The sequence below is a fragment of the Electrona antarctica genome (genome assembly GCF_951216825.1).
Source record: "Electrona antarctica genome assembly, chromosome: 4".
Taxonomy (NCBI): Eukaryota; Metazoa; Chordata; class Actinopteri; order Myctophiformes; family Myctophidae; genus Electrona; species Electrona antarctica.
Genome location: NC_136809.1, coordinates 16,746,822 through 16,762,839, shown reverse-complemented (window position 1 = coordinate 16,762,839; position 16,018 = coordinate 16,746,822). Strand labels below are relative to the sequence as shown.

General features: G+C 43.5%; 1 protein-coding gene across 1 annotated transcript in view; it reads right to left on the bottom strand.

The window, feature by feature from the left end:
- Nucleotides 1–222: 222 nt before the first annotated feature.
- Nucleotides 223–16,018, bottom strand: part of LOC306921180 (uncharacterized protein) — a gene marked incomplete at its 5' end in the record, with an annotated part of 84,428 nt that continues 68,632 nt past the window's right edge. The window contains 4 exons of the mRNA XM_079498292.1: nucleotides 223–1,307; nucleotides 1,611–2,071; nucleotides 7,383–8,277; nucleotides 8,735–8,872. Of these exons, the coding sequence (XP_079354418.1) occupies nucleotides 757–1,307; nucleotides 1,611–2,071; nucleotides 7,383–8,277; nucleotides 8,735–8,872 (2,045 nt within the window). The 3' untranslated portion in view covers nucleotides 223–756. The remainder of the gene's footprint in view (nucleotides 1,308–1,610; nucleotides 2,072–7,382; nucleotides 8,278–8,734; nucleotides 8,873–16,018) is intronic.

The window sequence follows — 16,018 nt, the reverse complement described above, 5'->3', positions numbered from 1 at the left end:
TAAAGAAAGCTTTCTTTCTCCCTGTGAGAAATGTGTAATTTGTGTTCAAGTGCAACTGCATAACAAGAACAAGTGTTCTACAAAATCCATTTGTCATCCGCAACGTATAGCCATTATAGTATAGTCATTCCACCGTTTACATGAACATGTCTGACATCTCTCAATCTGTATTGTTGGTAGTGCTTGTCTACAAACATATTTTCCTCTGTGGTGACTGAAACAGTCAGGCGGTGGTTTGTAAGCTGCTCTGCTCTCATGAGTATTTATATCTGTGTAGAAAAACCACAACAACAAAAAAAAAGACATTTTTGCTGGGTCACAGCGCTGTCCTTCGGCAATGATGCTGAACCATCAATGCATGTAGAATGACGTTGTGCGCTGTCCTTGGTTTCTCCATTGTCTCTAAACTGGCAAACTGTTTTCCTGTGTCCTTCAGAAGCTTGCCATGCGTCTTAACGTGACAATTTGTGTTTACAACAGGATATTGGAGTGGATTTTAAAACGATTTGATCATGAGGGGCCCTCAAGCGTGTTTTTACCCCTCTGTGCTGAGAGTCTCTTCCCCTGCCTTCAGCGCCCACTAATTGAATCCCTCAGACCAGTGGTTCTCAAAGTGAAGGGATTCTAAATGGGGCCTAATTTTGTTGAGTTATAGGGCTTCTTGAAATGTAATTGTAAACATTTGGGGAAACTGCCTCAGAGGTTGCTGTTGCTTCCCCACTGTTCAGTCACACAAATGCAGTTGTTCTGCAGCGCTTAAAGGCTGGTCATGTGTGTTCTCTCATCATTATCATCACCGTCTCCCACTACAGATAAACCCTGTGATGATTTGCTTCTATGCTGGGGACTTGCAGAGAGGAGGCCATCGTCCGCGGTCAGGACGCCGCTCCTATCGCCCGACACAGCGTACATTTTGCATCCCGAATGCCTCCTTAAAGGCAACATGTTGATTTCCACAGATTCTATCCTTAAAGGTAACGAGCCCATATTGACGCTCACGGAAAGTCTTCTCGTCGGCACGAAACCTGTGCTGTGCGTGGAATAGTGGAGTCCTTGGAGGTGGCCGTCGGCCACTAAGGAAGTGTCACACACACTGCGGTTGGACTTGTACCAGTCCGACATGCTGAGGTCCGAGTCGTCATCGCAGTCGACACCGCTGCCAACAGACGGTCCAAGTCTCAGCCCGAGCTTCTGGCCCGCGGCCAGGTTCAACAGCCGCGGTGTGGTTAGAAAGGAGGTGGAGGCTGCCACCGTGGCTGCAGCTATACCATGGATAGCACCTGACCCCTTGGTGGCAGCAACAGCTCCTGTGATTAGGGGAGCAACAATTAATCGTGCTATCCGATTTACGATTATACAAAAATATACATAAAGTCGGTCATTAGAGGCAAGAAAAGTAACAAAGAAATTACAAAGGAAATGCCAAAAGTGCGACACCATTATGCAACAAGTGGTTAATCAATTAATTACAAGTAAGACGTGTGAACGCGGGAAGCGAACGAAGCTGTTGTGGCAGTCTGACACACTTCTCGATTATCCGGTAAAATTTAAAAAGTAATTGATGGAACAATCGCTATACGAAAATAATCGATCGCAGCTTGCAACCCCACCTGTGATGTCTGTCGTCGTTGTGCTGGCGAAAGAGGAGGAGCCAAAGAGAGCGGCGACCTTCTGGCAATAGCGGGTCCGGATCACCTTGGCCGAGCGGTACACGTCCCCGATGAAGCAGTAGCAGATGGGGTTGAGGCTGGAGTTGGTCAGGCCCAGCCACTGAGCGAAGCGATGGGTCTGCAGCAGCCAGTCTGGCGGGTTCTGCTCCAGGTCGATCCACAGGTCGGCCACGTAGAGGGGCAGCCAGGAGATGGCGAACAGCAGCACTAGACACACCACCATCTTGGCGATCTTCTGGCGCATCTTGAGACGGGAGGCGTGCAGCGCTTGGCTGCGGGGGTCAAGGTCGGAGAAAGCCGATTTCCTCCCGCCCCAGAGCCGCCTGCCTGTCAGGAAGCTGATGGCCAGGTTAAAGGTCACAGGCAGACAGTAGAGTGCCACAAACAGAACCACATTGTACCTGTTGGACAGATAAAGAACACACAGAACCACACTGTAGCTGTTGGACAGAAAAGAACACACAACTGTATTTACTCGCTATTACAGCTCCTCCACCAGGCAGGTTGTTTTTTATGACATGGGCTCTGCAAGAGGATAGCCATCTATAAGATGTACAGTTCCAGTAGGCCACTGACGTACCTCCAGTCCTCAATTCTTTTTCTTTCTTCACATAATTATACGTCTTGAAATATTTATGAATATATTTAACTCTAATTTGTATAAGTTAGACCCTCCAGAAAAACGCGGGCAAAGATCCTTGATTATGCGGCTAAAATACTTTATTTTGCAATTAAATATGCTGGGTTTGTATGTGATTTTATGCTGTGAAATTGCAGGAAGTTGCCAAAAATTTGTAAAGTTGCGAAATATGCGAAAAGTTGCGAAATATGAGAAAGATGCAGGAAGTTGCGAAATATGCTGAAAGTTACGAAATCCGCGAAGATGATCGCATAATCGCATTTTACTGGAGGGTCAATTGTCCTACGTTATGTCAGATATGTCATAGAGCAGTTTTTGCTTGAGAAATTGCCAGGTCCCCAAACTAGAGAAAATTGCAGATCTATAATCTACAAACTCACAGTGTCGACGTGAAGCGATGCATTGTGAGCTTATCTTTCACTATATACTTCTTAATTAATGTATTTATTTAAGGAAATTATTTTATTTATTTTATTTCATTTATGAAATGCTTTTGACATATGTTGGAATTAATTTAATTATTACAAGCTCACAACAACTCGCAAGGGATTGTGAAGCCATTTTCCTAAATGTTTGCCTCTTATATTATTTGACAATTTGGCCCCTCAGCTTTTGTCCCCACATGTCTCATATTTGCCATTGACAATGAAAGGAGAAATTAGGTCATTGTGTACGTCAAATATGACGTCAATTTGTGGCAACACACATTAACACTTAAAGCGCTAGCATTTATTGACAAATTATGATATAATTCATGCCAGCATTTTTCCCAGTTTAGCTCTTATTTTGAAAAGCCACATTTCCAGACTTCCGGTACTGATCATAAACTAGAGTTGAACGGTGCCTGGTCAGGTCTTGTGTACCAAACAGAGCTAAGCCGGTGCTGTGGAGGGCTTCACATCGTCGGCTCTGTGCCATGGAATAAACCTTGTTTTGACCAAAAATGCTATCTGGAACATGGAATAGGAGATTTGGACGACGATCTAAGATGGCGCGACCCAGTGTTATGACAACAACAGCTAGCAACCCGATGGAAACGTAAGTAGCATTATGACTTGATCGATCGAAAGCGCTATAAAAGCACAAATGCCTACGGCAATGGCGTTGAGGATTTTATTAAATAAATGAGCTTTAATTGACGTAGATCTAGGCCAAAGGCGCTGTAAGTGTTAATTGCCATTGACAATGAAGGGAAAATTTACGTCATATGTAGACGAGCAAATCGGCTAACCAAACACATAAATTCAGTGGTTCATGAGATGATGTATGATGATGTATAATGATAAGAGCGCCCCTCACTTCACACGGGTGTGATTTTTTTATAGTATAGTTGATTACTTTTGAAGCAGTAATGGTCTCTTTTGTTAGGTATTGAGATAATTGGGAATTGATTGATCCTTGTCCGAATGCTGTTCATTCAATAGAGTCATTGACTCTGGGCTCTGCTAAATCTGTATTATGTCTTTAGAAGCTGAACAAGGAATGGACTTGACATCATTCTACTAATGGCCCCTACACACTGTAGGAGTTTTAAAGGTGTCAGTGAGTCATCAGATCGTTGTGCATTTCACACTGCAGGAGTCTTTTTTTTTAAATCGGCTGTCATTATATCTTTGTGGCTTTCACACTAAGCGATTGATCGCCGACCAGGGATCACACACTGCAAGAGTTCACCAAGATGCAATCCAGACCCGATACATATAGTCTACATGATCAGATCATTTGTTTTTTATTCCAATTCATTTTGACATGCACGTGCAGGATGCCGATACAAGCACGAGACCCACACAGGGCGCATCTCTCTCTCTCTCTCTCTCTCTCTCTCTCTCAGATCGGGGGTTTTGTCAGCGAGTGCCAAAAATGCTCCCCGACAGCATATTCGGAGCAAATATCGGGCAGTGTGTACGAGCCATAACAAGACGCATCAATCTAAGACATCTGAGGAATCATGGATAAATAGTCCTGGATGACAGGCTTCATTTTCAGAGCACTTGAACTGCTTCACAGCCAATAAACACCATACATACAGTAGATAAAAGCAATTCATAACTTAACTTAAAATCCCCATGAAATTGAAAGAGATGTTGCAAAGCTGTTAGAATGATTTGGGTTTATGGGCACCTAAATGAGGCCTCAAATAAATCTTGAAGAGCAAATCTGCCGTGTAAATCAAAACAAGTTTTGCTTGGCATTTAATCCTGCCTCAATATTCTGTTTCATGGCTATAGGAAATACAGTTTGCAGATGAGGCTGAAAAACAACCAAAAGACACGCACAACTATATATACCCTAATAGGCTGGGTGCCAGATCAAACAAATTAATAGATCAAGAAGTCCGCACACCATTTTCTGCTCCCAGAAATATCTTTACTTTAGTTAACGTTTCGGGCCGAAGCGTGGGTGTGAAGATCTTAGGAAGTGCTAAATACAAATATGTTCGTACCTCCCAGCTATGGGACATTATCTGCTAAGTACAAACATGTATTACACTATAAGCGGTTGAGCCGAGAATCAGCTTTTAACATTGGTCCGGTTGCTATAGGCAACGCCCCCGTCAACACAGGCACCAGGATTTATGCACATGGCCCCCATTTACCTCAAGTCAAAGGAGGATTTTCAATGCTCCATAATTCTGCATCTACGTTCGCTGTTCATGGTAATCCTGATTCACCCGACCTTTGGATGTCATTTGTCATTTTGTATCGCATCGCTCCCAAACGTTTCTGGCGAAAGGTAAACAGCGTGAGCAAATTCTAATGATAGCCGATCCTTACAATGGTGGTCTTCAGGCTGGTAACGCGGAAATGAAAATGACCAAAATAGGGAAATAAGCAGGGCAAAGACTACCTACACTCTGCTGCCACCTAGCGTGGCAATAAAATAGTTATTTGACATTTTCGGGCCTGGTAGGGCGTAAAATATGTGAGGACGCAAATTTTGATTGCCCGGAATAAGATGATGTATGATGAGCGCCCCTCACTTCACATGGGTGTGATTTTTAAATCTTAGATATATCTGTCCAAATAGGCTATGATTTGCCATTGGCTAGGTATTATTCTAAACAGCAGAAACAATTGCCAGTCTATTCCCATTCCACAGTATTGCTTTCAGCCTATTGTGTGTGTGTGTGTGTGTGTGTGTGTGTGTGTGTGTGTGTGTGTGTGTGTGTGTGTGTGTGTGTGTGCGCGCGTGCGTGTGTGCTTACTCCGTATAATGTGTTCTGATTGGATCTCAGGCCAGGCACAGAGAGTTACGTGTTGTTTTCTTTTCATCCCACCTCCTCAGTTGTCTTCCAGATCCAAGACAGTTTGTACGTAAGAAGTAAACCCACGACCCAGTATTTAGGTTGTTAGGCTTAAATTATGTAGGCTATATGGTATGGTATTTCTATTATTAATCTGTAGGTAGTTCTAGGTAGTTTTTTGACCCTTTCACCACCTCCCTTTCACCACCTGTGCGCAACCTAACACACACACAAACACACACGCACATATTAACTGTAGGCTATGATGATTTTGGGTGTGCCAGTACAGTACAGTGACAGTACAGTACAGTAGAGGGTACAGTAGAGGGACCCCCACACGGTAACTCTGTCATTTCTCAACCGTTTCGGACGCGGGCGGCACACCGGAACCGGCCCGACACCCTGGGTGCCCCCCCCTGTCTTTCTCACTGTGACCTGTTTATATGTGGGACTACGGATGACGATTTGCTTCTAGCTAAATCCGGCATAATATTGTACATGCAATCATGTGTATTGATTAATGTGCACTGCTCCGGATATAAACAAATAAAGAAAGAAGGAAAATCGGTTAAGTGGTCCTTTACAGTAGCTCTACATTACCATTGCAATCATTGAGTGTTTGTTCAACATCAGCTCCAGCTCTTAAGTAAACAGAAAATAAATGTTCAGTGACAAAGTACATTTACTTGAGTAAATGTACTTTATGTGAGTATCAGTATTTTTTTTATTCTACATGTCAAAGACATTGTATACTTTTGACTCCATTCTTGGAAGGTAAAAAGTAATACATTATTATGAATTAACCACTGTCTTAAACCCTATTTCAAATAGGCCTACTTTGAAAAGAGATGATCGGCAAGGGCACAGTGCCGACGTGGTGTGTTGTGAGCTTGTATATCTGCTATTTTCCCTATTATTGGTCATTTTAGAAAATTTCTGGAAATCTTTGAATGCATATCGTTGCTGTCGGGAGGAAACCAGTTAACTTTTTCATAAATCAGTGCTATTGGAACACCCTTTACATATGTGCGCTTTGGACAAAACCTCTTAACTCCATTGGACCCTCAAACTGTCTGCTTAAACAGCTAACTCCACCACCTCTTCCCCTCTCATGCAAGTAATTGACAATATATAAAGTCACAACACCAACTTTGATGAGGCAGTATTGCTTTGTTTTCAAAATATAAGGTTTTCTTCATTTCCTGAAAATTTTATATTTTTCATTTTCTGAAAAATGAACAGTTTGGAATTAGGTGGTTTCTTCCCAACAGCCTACATAGTAGGCCTACTTTGCAATTTGTACTGTTGAATACTTGAATATTTTTAAAAGCAAGTACTCCAGTACTTTAACTCAAGTACACACTTTACAGAGCAACTTTCACTATAGTTGAGTAATATTTGATCTGGAGTACTTTGGCTCACATACTGGGGTTGAGTAACCCACTTTGTCGACCACTGGTCAGGATACTAATTTCATCCAATCAGGGCAGATAACTCATACAGGATACCAAAGTGAAATTGGTGCTTGGTGTGTGAACAGCCCTGTATGGTCTCTGTCCTAGATCTGAACATATCCTGAGGAAGTCAGACTGTGCTTCAGCTCATGCATGAAGGTTTAGTAGATTCCGTCTGTGACCAGGAGCGGGAATTAGCCGACATTTAACATTTAGCCTAGGGCTGTAACTATCGATTTTTTTCTTGGCAATTATTCTATCGATTACTTTTTTAATGAATCAATTAATCATTGATTTGCACTGTGTCGTGCAAGTCATTGAAATCAATTTGATCGATTTGAGATAGCTCTCCTAAAACCTGTGAGCATACATACCCCGTTTTGAGGTGCGCTTGAGGCCACATCTCGTGACAAACCAAGATGGCGAACGTCCCGAAGGGGATCTCATCGCGGCGGTTCATCACGGCGATCGGCGCGCATATCGCCGACGACACGGTCCACACCACGGCGACGGTCACCAGTGTCCGGCGGCGGGTGAACATGGAGCGGGCGCGGAGCGGCGAGCGGACGCTGTAGTAGCGGTTCACGCTGATCACCGTCAGCGTCAGCACGCTGGCCGACACCGAGACGGCCTGCGTGAAGTGCACGGCTCGGCACATGAAGTCCCCGTACACCCAGGAGGTGTAGATCTTGCTCCCCAGGGTAATGGGCATGCACACGCACACCACGGCCAGGTCGCAAACAGCCAGGTTGACCAGGAGGCTTCGTGTGGCGCTGACGCCGGCCAGACGCCGGCTACGGCGGTTGGTGAGGACGCGCAGGGACATGAGGTTCCCCACGAAGCCCAGGGCAAAGGAGAGGCAGTACATGACGGTCAGGGCGATGGTGCCCGGCTCGTCGATGGTCCAGAGCAGGTTGTTTGGGGGAAAGAGATTACTAGGGGACAGTGGTGGGGGAAAGAGAGTACCAGGGGACAGTGAGGAGGCAGGGGGGGAGGGGCGGAGAGAGGGCGGCTGGTACGTGAGCGGCTGGCGGAGGGAGCTGGAAGAGGTGGGGAAGAAGGGGAGATGAGAGGGCAGAGGTTGGTGCAGGGAGGTGGAGGCAGGGGATAGAAGAGCGTTGTGGGTGTGGTTGAATCTCGCCCGGGGGGCGGCAGCGCTGACGGAGGAGTCATGGTGCCGCAGCAGTGGCGAGAAGCTGGACAGGACCGAGGCTGTGCCGTGTAACAAGTTTCCCCAGGACATATCCATGGTGATTCCAGGCCTGGCCGCTGCGGGGAACATTATTGGCACAGCGGGAGGAACAGCAGGGAGGATATAGAGGCTGGAAATCTCTGCAGCTCAAGGATCATCTGGAATAATTCCACATCTCTTCATTCAGTATTTCAAGCATCAGGGGTCAAAACTGTAAATTGAAACTGCACTATAGCGCTTAATAAAATCAATCAACCCCCTAGAAAAAGCATTTCCAAACACCATCCATGTTCCAAAGTCAATATTTTCTGGAGGTTCACGTACTGCTGGTTCGTACCCGCCGGGCTGTTGCACTGAAGACAAATTTGTTGAATTATGTGACAGTCAAAACCATCACAACTTTGGCCTTGGTCTATGAGTCATCTGGCATGGCTGTTGGCTGTGAAGTGTGAACCACTGGTCCCAGTGCAGCCCTTACAGTATGCTTTTAACATGCATTATTCCTCTGGGGAGTGAGCGACTCACTAAACTCACTGATCCGAGTACAGCTTCTAATAGAATCTCCCTTCTCGGAGGAAGCCTGGAAAGCCTGGCGTTGTGAATGTGATCCTTCTCGCATTACTCTCTTCCCTCCCTTCAGCCCTTCATCGTGGGAGGGAGTCACCGTCGGATCTGTGAACACAGACAGAAGAGCTGTCATTGTAAGCTGTGTCGCCACCAGGGGCATCATTTGTGGTTCCAGGGGATGGGATGGCGATTGCCACTTCCCAGTTTTCGCATTTAACCTCTGGTACCTTTTATTTCCTCCATTTCTGAATGGTTTTTGTTTGTTTGTTTGTTTGTTTGTTTGTTTTTGTTTAAATTCATCTGATTTTATATCAACACCTATAGGCACTTGTTTCGTTTCTGCATGTTTCGGTCATGTCACATAAGCATTTTTTGTTTTTAATCAGGCCACTGTCACTTGTTTTAATGTTTTTTTTAAATTAAATTATGCCTCTGGTTAGCACCATGCATCATTATTGTTTTAAAAGCCTAGAAGACCGCCTAGAAACAAACAAACAAAAAACTGTCCAAATAAATGAATAAATAATAATAACTAAAAATAAACAATAGCATGCTTACAGTATGATTCTAATTTATTCATGTGCTTGGCCAAGTCACAAATAATTTCCCCCTGCATGCAATAGTACACTGTACATGAGATCTGTCCTTTCACATTATGTGTGATGGATATTGCACTAGACGTGTATAGGCTACATGTCCAGAGGAATGTACTGTACAATAGGCTATAGATTTTGCTCTCGATGTCCAGCATAGGCTATTCCACTCACAAACTAAAGTGGTGCACGTGTTCTGAACATTTTACACAAAATAAATCATATATTTAGCAAACAATTACAGTTCCGTTTTTCTTTCTTTTTTTCCCCTTTTCTTATCTTTCTTATCAGCATAAAATGCATTGCAAAAAGCCGTTTGGGGGACATTATACAGGGTCAGTTACAGTCAATATATATCCTATAGGTATCTGATTCTAATTACATCTGAATACATTACAATAAGATTCTGTCTACCTACCGTTCGAGACGGAAATCATTTCCTATACAGTGAATTGATAAAAGATGCATGCTGACACAGCCAGGTGCTTCAGTATGCAGCGAAACAGCATGCGACGTTCTGTTTGCGCAAGAATGGCACTATGGCAGTATGGCACCGTGGGAAACTTGTCTGTGGAAGCTGAAACCTCATATGAAGTGACCCGCGTGCATTTGTATTCTCAATGTCCTCCTGTCTGAAGACCTCCATCCATTCACCGGTCCGTCCTCGTGTAATCTGTTGTGAAACTCTCTCTCTCTCTCTCTCTCTCTCTCCTCCACCGTCTGCGCTGCGGGCTGCGCTGCGCTCCGGAGTCAGTCCGTAATCATGCGTGCCCATGCGTCCAGGGCGCAGGAAAAAGTTCAAATGAAGGTGGGTTTAAGGTTTAAGGGAGCTGTTGTCCAATTGGGTTAGGGTTAGGCTTAGGGTGTTAGTGCAAGTTATTGCAAGACCACTTTGGTAGAGGTTTGGTAGTCACATTGTGGTCACATTGGTAGTCACATTGGTAGTCACATTGTGGCAGCGGTGGCCGAACGGATAGCGGCGCGGTCTAGATACCGGAAGGTTCCCAGTTCGAATCAGCCGTCCGACACGTTAAAATTACCACCGCTGAAATGCCCAAGGCATCAAGGCATCAACCACTACGATGAAATGTGTTCTATGAGCAGGGCCTGGCTGGAAACAAGTTCTTGAGCTTAGCCCAGATACCCTGGGTAAATATAGATTTCATTTCATTTCATTTCATTTCACATTGCCATGATGTAACTCTAGAAGGGGAGCTGTCCTCGCGGCAGGGTTGAGGGTTTTGTATTTACTCTTGTAGCTAAAGTAAATTGGACATTTTCATTTTTAGGCTATAACTGCTTATGGTCACCATTGCCAAGGACAAGTTAGACAACACGCATTTAAATTATGTTGTATCCAACGGCATGCTGCAGTAGGCCTAGTAATCTACTGACTGAGTAGATTGATATTCGCAGACGCAGACACACAACTGATACCTCGGTGTCGGAGCATTAGCAATACATTATTTGCCTGGAGCCAGCTAGTATATGAGTTCTGCTCCAGGAAATGGAAATATTTCCCCCCCTGAAGTATTATCCAGGCTGTCAGAGATAAATATGTAGGCTATCCTGCTGTAGCATTTCGACAGCTACAAGTCCAAGTCAAGTCTTTTTTCAAGTCTTTTTTTTCAAGTACATTATTCTCAGAGTCTCCAACTCTGGTTTTACACAAATTGTTTTGAGTAGCACCACTTCAGTCTGTAGCCTAATGGCAGTAGTAGTCAGTATATTTTCTTTTTGCAATGCAATCAATTGTAGATATTAAAATTGGGGGAAATATATAGTCAGAAGTAGCCTAATATTTAACTTATAGAAATGTAGTGGAGTGGCAGTCATATGTAGCCTATATACAAAATACAAATAGGCCTTCTCAAATACATTGTAGATCTAAAACATGTAGCATACAGTATCCTATTCACAAGTAAATGTACTTCATTACTGTCCACCACTGCTGCTAATAATAGATCACAATGAGAAGTGATCTCAGTCATTGAAGAACACAGCAGAAGATGAACAACGTGAAGCCACCAGGTTATCAATCTTTCAGACAATATCCTGCTTTACTCACCAACCTTCAAAACCAATTCATCATGGTCCTCAGTGTGTTCCATTTCTGATACATCATTTTCACTCAATAATTGACACCATGAACCAAGACAATGAAAGAAAGTTCTAAGAAACTAAAAGGTGTTTGACTTCAAATCAACCATTAAATGTAATATTAATTGGAATCTATATAGCCATTTATAGCCTATATGCAGTGCATATAGGCTACAATGTTAATTGGTTTTCTCTTCAAGAACTAACAGACTGACTGGCTGACTGACTGACTGACTGACTGACTGACTGGTTGGTTGGCATCTTTGTATAATACTTACTTTTATCTAAAGGATAAAACACAATAAAGCTTGATAGTTCCTCTCCAGTTATGATGAGGTTGAAGGACTCCAAATATGAAATCATAATGGCTTTAACCGCATGCCTAAGAAGTGCAGCAGTACTCTTCTTATTTCGGCAGACATTGGAGAGAGTGTTTTAGATGTGCCTGTTTTTCATATGTTTCTTGTTGTCGTTTACATTTTTGTTGTGTTGCATATTATTATTTATGGACCCATATAAGAGCCTGAAATCAAGATCGATTGATTTCCTTTGTGTTCTTTTGAAAAATGAACCAGCCAATGTGTAAAAGTCCAACCCCAGTTGTCGGTCAGTCGGTCAGTCGGTCGGTCGGTCGGTCGGTCGGTCGGTCGGTCGGTCGGTCGGTCGGTCAGTCAGTCAGTCAGTCAGTCAGCATGTCATGCATTGTAAAGCGTGGACTTGAAAAGTCTAGACAAAAATAGTCCCTGGAGAAAATGTATTAAAGAAATAAAGAAGCAGACACAATGTACATATAATTATAAAGTACATAAAGGGATTATGGCTCAAATGTCAGACAGACCTTTGGGCACATTAGGCCTTTTTATGCAACTGACTCCAGTTAGAGCATAATCAGTTCAATTTTCAGCGGGCAGATGGGCTCCGGGATTAACAATGTTCCGTACCATATGGTAGAGCATCTGGGGAGCATCTGGGGAAATCTCTCATAGAAGGGGAAGTGGAGGCGCTGAGATTGAAACTAACATCACAAGACTGCAGTACATGGCTCTAGTCTAAACCACTGCTGGGACCTTGGGACCCATCTTTGGGCTGCTGACCAATTCTTTGCATATATATTTAAGAAAAAATAAATCAATTAAAAACAATTCAATTCATTTTTCAAAATTAATACAAAAAAATTAATAAAATCATTTCCATTAATGAATTAAAGAAATGTTTAAGAAGTTGTGAAAATAGTGGGTCTCGAGCTAAAATGTTTGTGAACCACAGTTTTAAAGGACCCTTTTCAACCTATCTTCATATAGCCTAATTGGTTGTCACTAATGCTTATTATAATGTTACAATTTATGTCTCAATTCAATTCAAAGGAGCTTTATTGGCATGAGAAAACATACGTTTGCATTGCCAATGCTAGTGTCAAAATATAATAAAAACTGTTGAAAATGGGTAAAGTATAGCTACAGTTTGAGGAGGTATACGGGGCAGCGGTGGTGGCTCAGGGGTAGAGTGGCAAGCAAGGTTGCCAGTTCGATCCCGGACTCCCCCAGAGTTAGTGTCGAAGTGTCCTTGAGCAAGACACTGAACCCCTATTGCTCCTGATGTACTGGTTGGTGCCTTGCATGGTTTCCGCCGCCATCGGTGTATGAATGTGTCTATGTGTGTATATGAATGTGTGAATGTAATGCACAATCTATGTAAAGCGCCCTGGATAAAGGCGCTATATAAATGCACCATTTACAATTTATACAGCATTGTGTCATTGTATACATGTATACAGGCTAAAGCTTTTTGAAATAAATAGCACCAATCTTTTGCAGTCACTTTGGGACAAATAGCATTTTCTTTCTCTTAACTATTTAAATAGTACATATACAAAAAAGCCTCAGTTTTAAAATGCGTTAAAAAAATTAGCAGCTCTGTTTACATGTAGCAGTAGGTCTAGAGGCCAATCAATACAGATAGTAGTCCTTAGGATGGTTGTATTCCATTGGCCTAAAACCTTATTTTACTGCATCAATTCACAAATCTTGCAGTCATGTTTGCACATTGCGTATTTCTTAGCCTCGCGTAGCCAGCCTTCATCTGCCTTTGCAATGCATATTGCCCCAGGCATATTAAGTCTGGCCCCTCTCAATTGTGGGAGGACTTCACGGCCGAAATGGATGAAGTGCTTTACGGGCCACCAAGTTGAAAGTTGTCAAATTATAACAAGAAAATTGCCTTCTGCAGCTGTGACACCGACTTAAGGGGATAGTAGACCTCGAAAGCTATTTATTACAAAAATAAGACGGGTAATATGAGACAAGCTTGGGAAGGTCTCCGATGGGCGTGCACTTTTTGGCAGATTTGACACACATGAGCAGAAACGTATTTGTACTTTTACTTCACTACAATTATTTGAAAACTTTAGTTCCTAATACTATAGTTACTTTGATTTTGATTATTTTTTAGTGGTGCAACGTACCACTCCTAGCTCCACAGCTTTGTGTGTCTCAGGCTGGCTGGCTGTGTCCCTGTGTCCGAGCACAAAAATAGCGTTTTGTTGGTTTTCATCACCAAGTGTCTCTGTTGCGCAGCCTAACACACACACACACACCCACGCACGTGCGTGCATGCCGTGTGTGCCGCGCGTGTGCTCATGTCCCATCTCATTAACGTTGCATGCAGTCATATCCCATTAGGGCCTGTCACTAACTGAACCTTCAGGGGAACCCTCCTCCACAGAGTACTGTATCTGTGCCTCTCATTTCGCAGATTTCCATGGACTCTGATCACAGACCTCGCACATGCATACAGATCAAGGGCTAGCATGGAACACGAGTAAAATGACAAAGTACTTTTGTTTTTGAGTGGTGCTAGCCACTCCATACGCAGCTATGTGTGTCCCTATACGTGTCCCTGTGTCTGTCCGTCCGAGCACGAAAAGCTGAAACATCTCACGGCGGGGCTCCACCGGGCGCGTGTGACGCGTGTGACGCGCGTCAAAAAACCAACCGGGGCAATTTTAAAGTAGTCACCGAACACAGGCAGTGGAGCCACCCTTCATTGATTAAAAAGGGAACATTCCCTGACGGTGACGGAGACGCAACGCTGACGCGTCCAGTGGAGCACGCACACACGCACGCACGCACGCACGCACACACAGAGGCCAGGGAGGGGGGCTTCATGGGCTTGTACAGTACAGTACTACAGCACGAGTACAGTACAGCACGACTCACTTCAGAGGGGCGCAGGTTTAATGTTTGTTTTTAGTTCAATGTTTGTTTTGAAAACGCCATTGACAATATAGGGAATATTTACTTCATCTTGTCCCTAACACAAACATGCCATTTTTGCCATTAACAATAAAGATAATTTAATGTTTGTTTTGACACCGTTTGTTTTACATCACCATTACATCCCCTAATCATATAGCAACATGAGTTAGACTTTAATATATTAGCGCCCCTCACTTCACACAGGTGTGATTTTTTTTCTTTTTGCCCCCACAATTTAGTCGTTATGCCAATTGATTCCTCTCTGTGTTGTACTGCTGTTGTATCCTACTGTATCCTACTGCACCTGCCAGTGAGGATCCTCCAGGTAATTTGTACATTTGTTTCCCTAAAAGCAAACTACTCGAGTACAAATTTGATAGTGCAACTTCACTTGTTGTAGTTGAGTAGCCTAACATTTAACCAGGAGGAGTATCTATACAGGGTCTATAGGGATTTTCAACATATTTTGATCCAGGGACCACCATCCCGATAAAAGCAACCTGGGGGGACCACCACTATTGTGTCCATATAGTGGTGGGGCTTCATGACATGCACCATTCCATGGGTTAAGATTAGGATTTTCTTCTTCCTTGTTACACTATCACGGGCCACATTCATGAGCTGGACAAAAAAAAGTTTTCAAAGCATTTCATTACCAGTAAAGAGCAGGGATATCATTTGGCAAAAAAGCACAACATTTTGTTGGATACAGCCACATTTGAAAAGTTTTCATTTTTCCCTGAACCAAACAGAACACCCTAAAGGTGGTTGCACACTGGACGCGTTTTTCGGAAAACCGATGGAGAAACGCCACTAAAAATCCGAAAAACGCGCTCGGTGTGTGCAGGGAACCTTAAGTCCTCTCTCAAAATAGTATTACTCACATGCAAACAAGAAACAAGAGTAGCAAATAAAAGTAAAATTTAACCGATGGACCACCGGTTGAAACCCAATAATCAGTTGAGTACTTTGTTCACCACTACTGATTCTCAGTGTGCTCTATTATCAGCACCATAATTATAGTGTGCCGTACTGCCGTATTGTTAGTTGTTACTTTTGCTATATCTCTCCATCTCTCTGTGTCTTTCCCCTCTATCGCTCTCTGTCTTTCCCCAACATGGTCGAGGCAGAAGACTGTCCACTAGTCTAGTGATGTGTGTGTCAACCCACAAGTTACCCACGGGTCAGGAGAGCTTCGGGAAAGCTTCAGTAGAAACTAGAAAAAGTGCCCTTCCGGGCACAGGTCTCCACCAGGAGGATAGGAGTGTGATGTTTGGCAAAATGTTTAGGAGTGATATAAACAT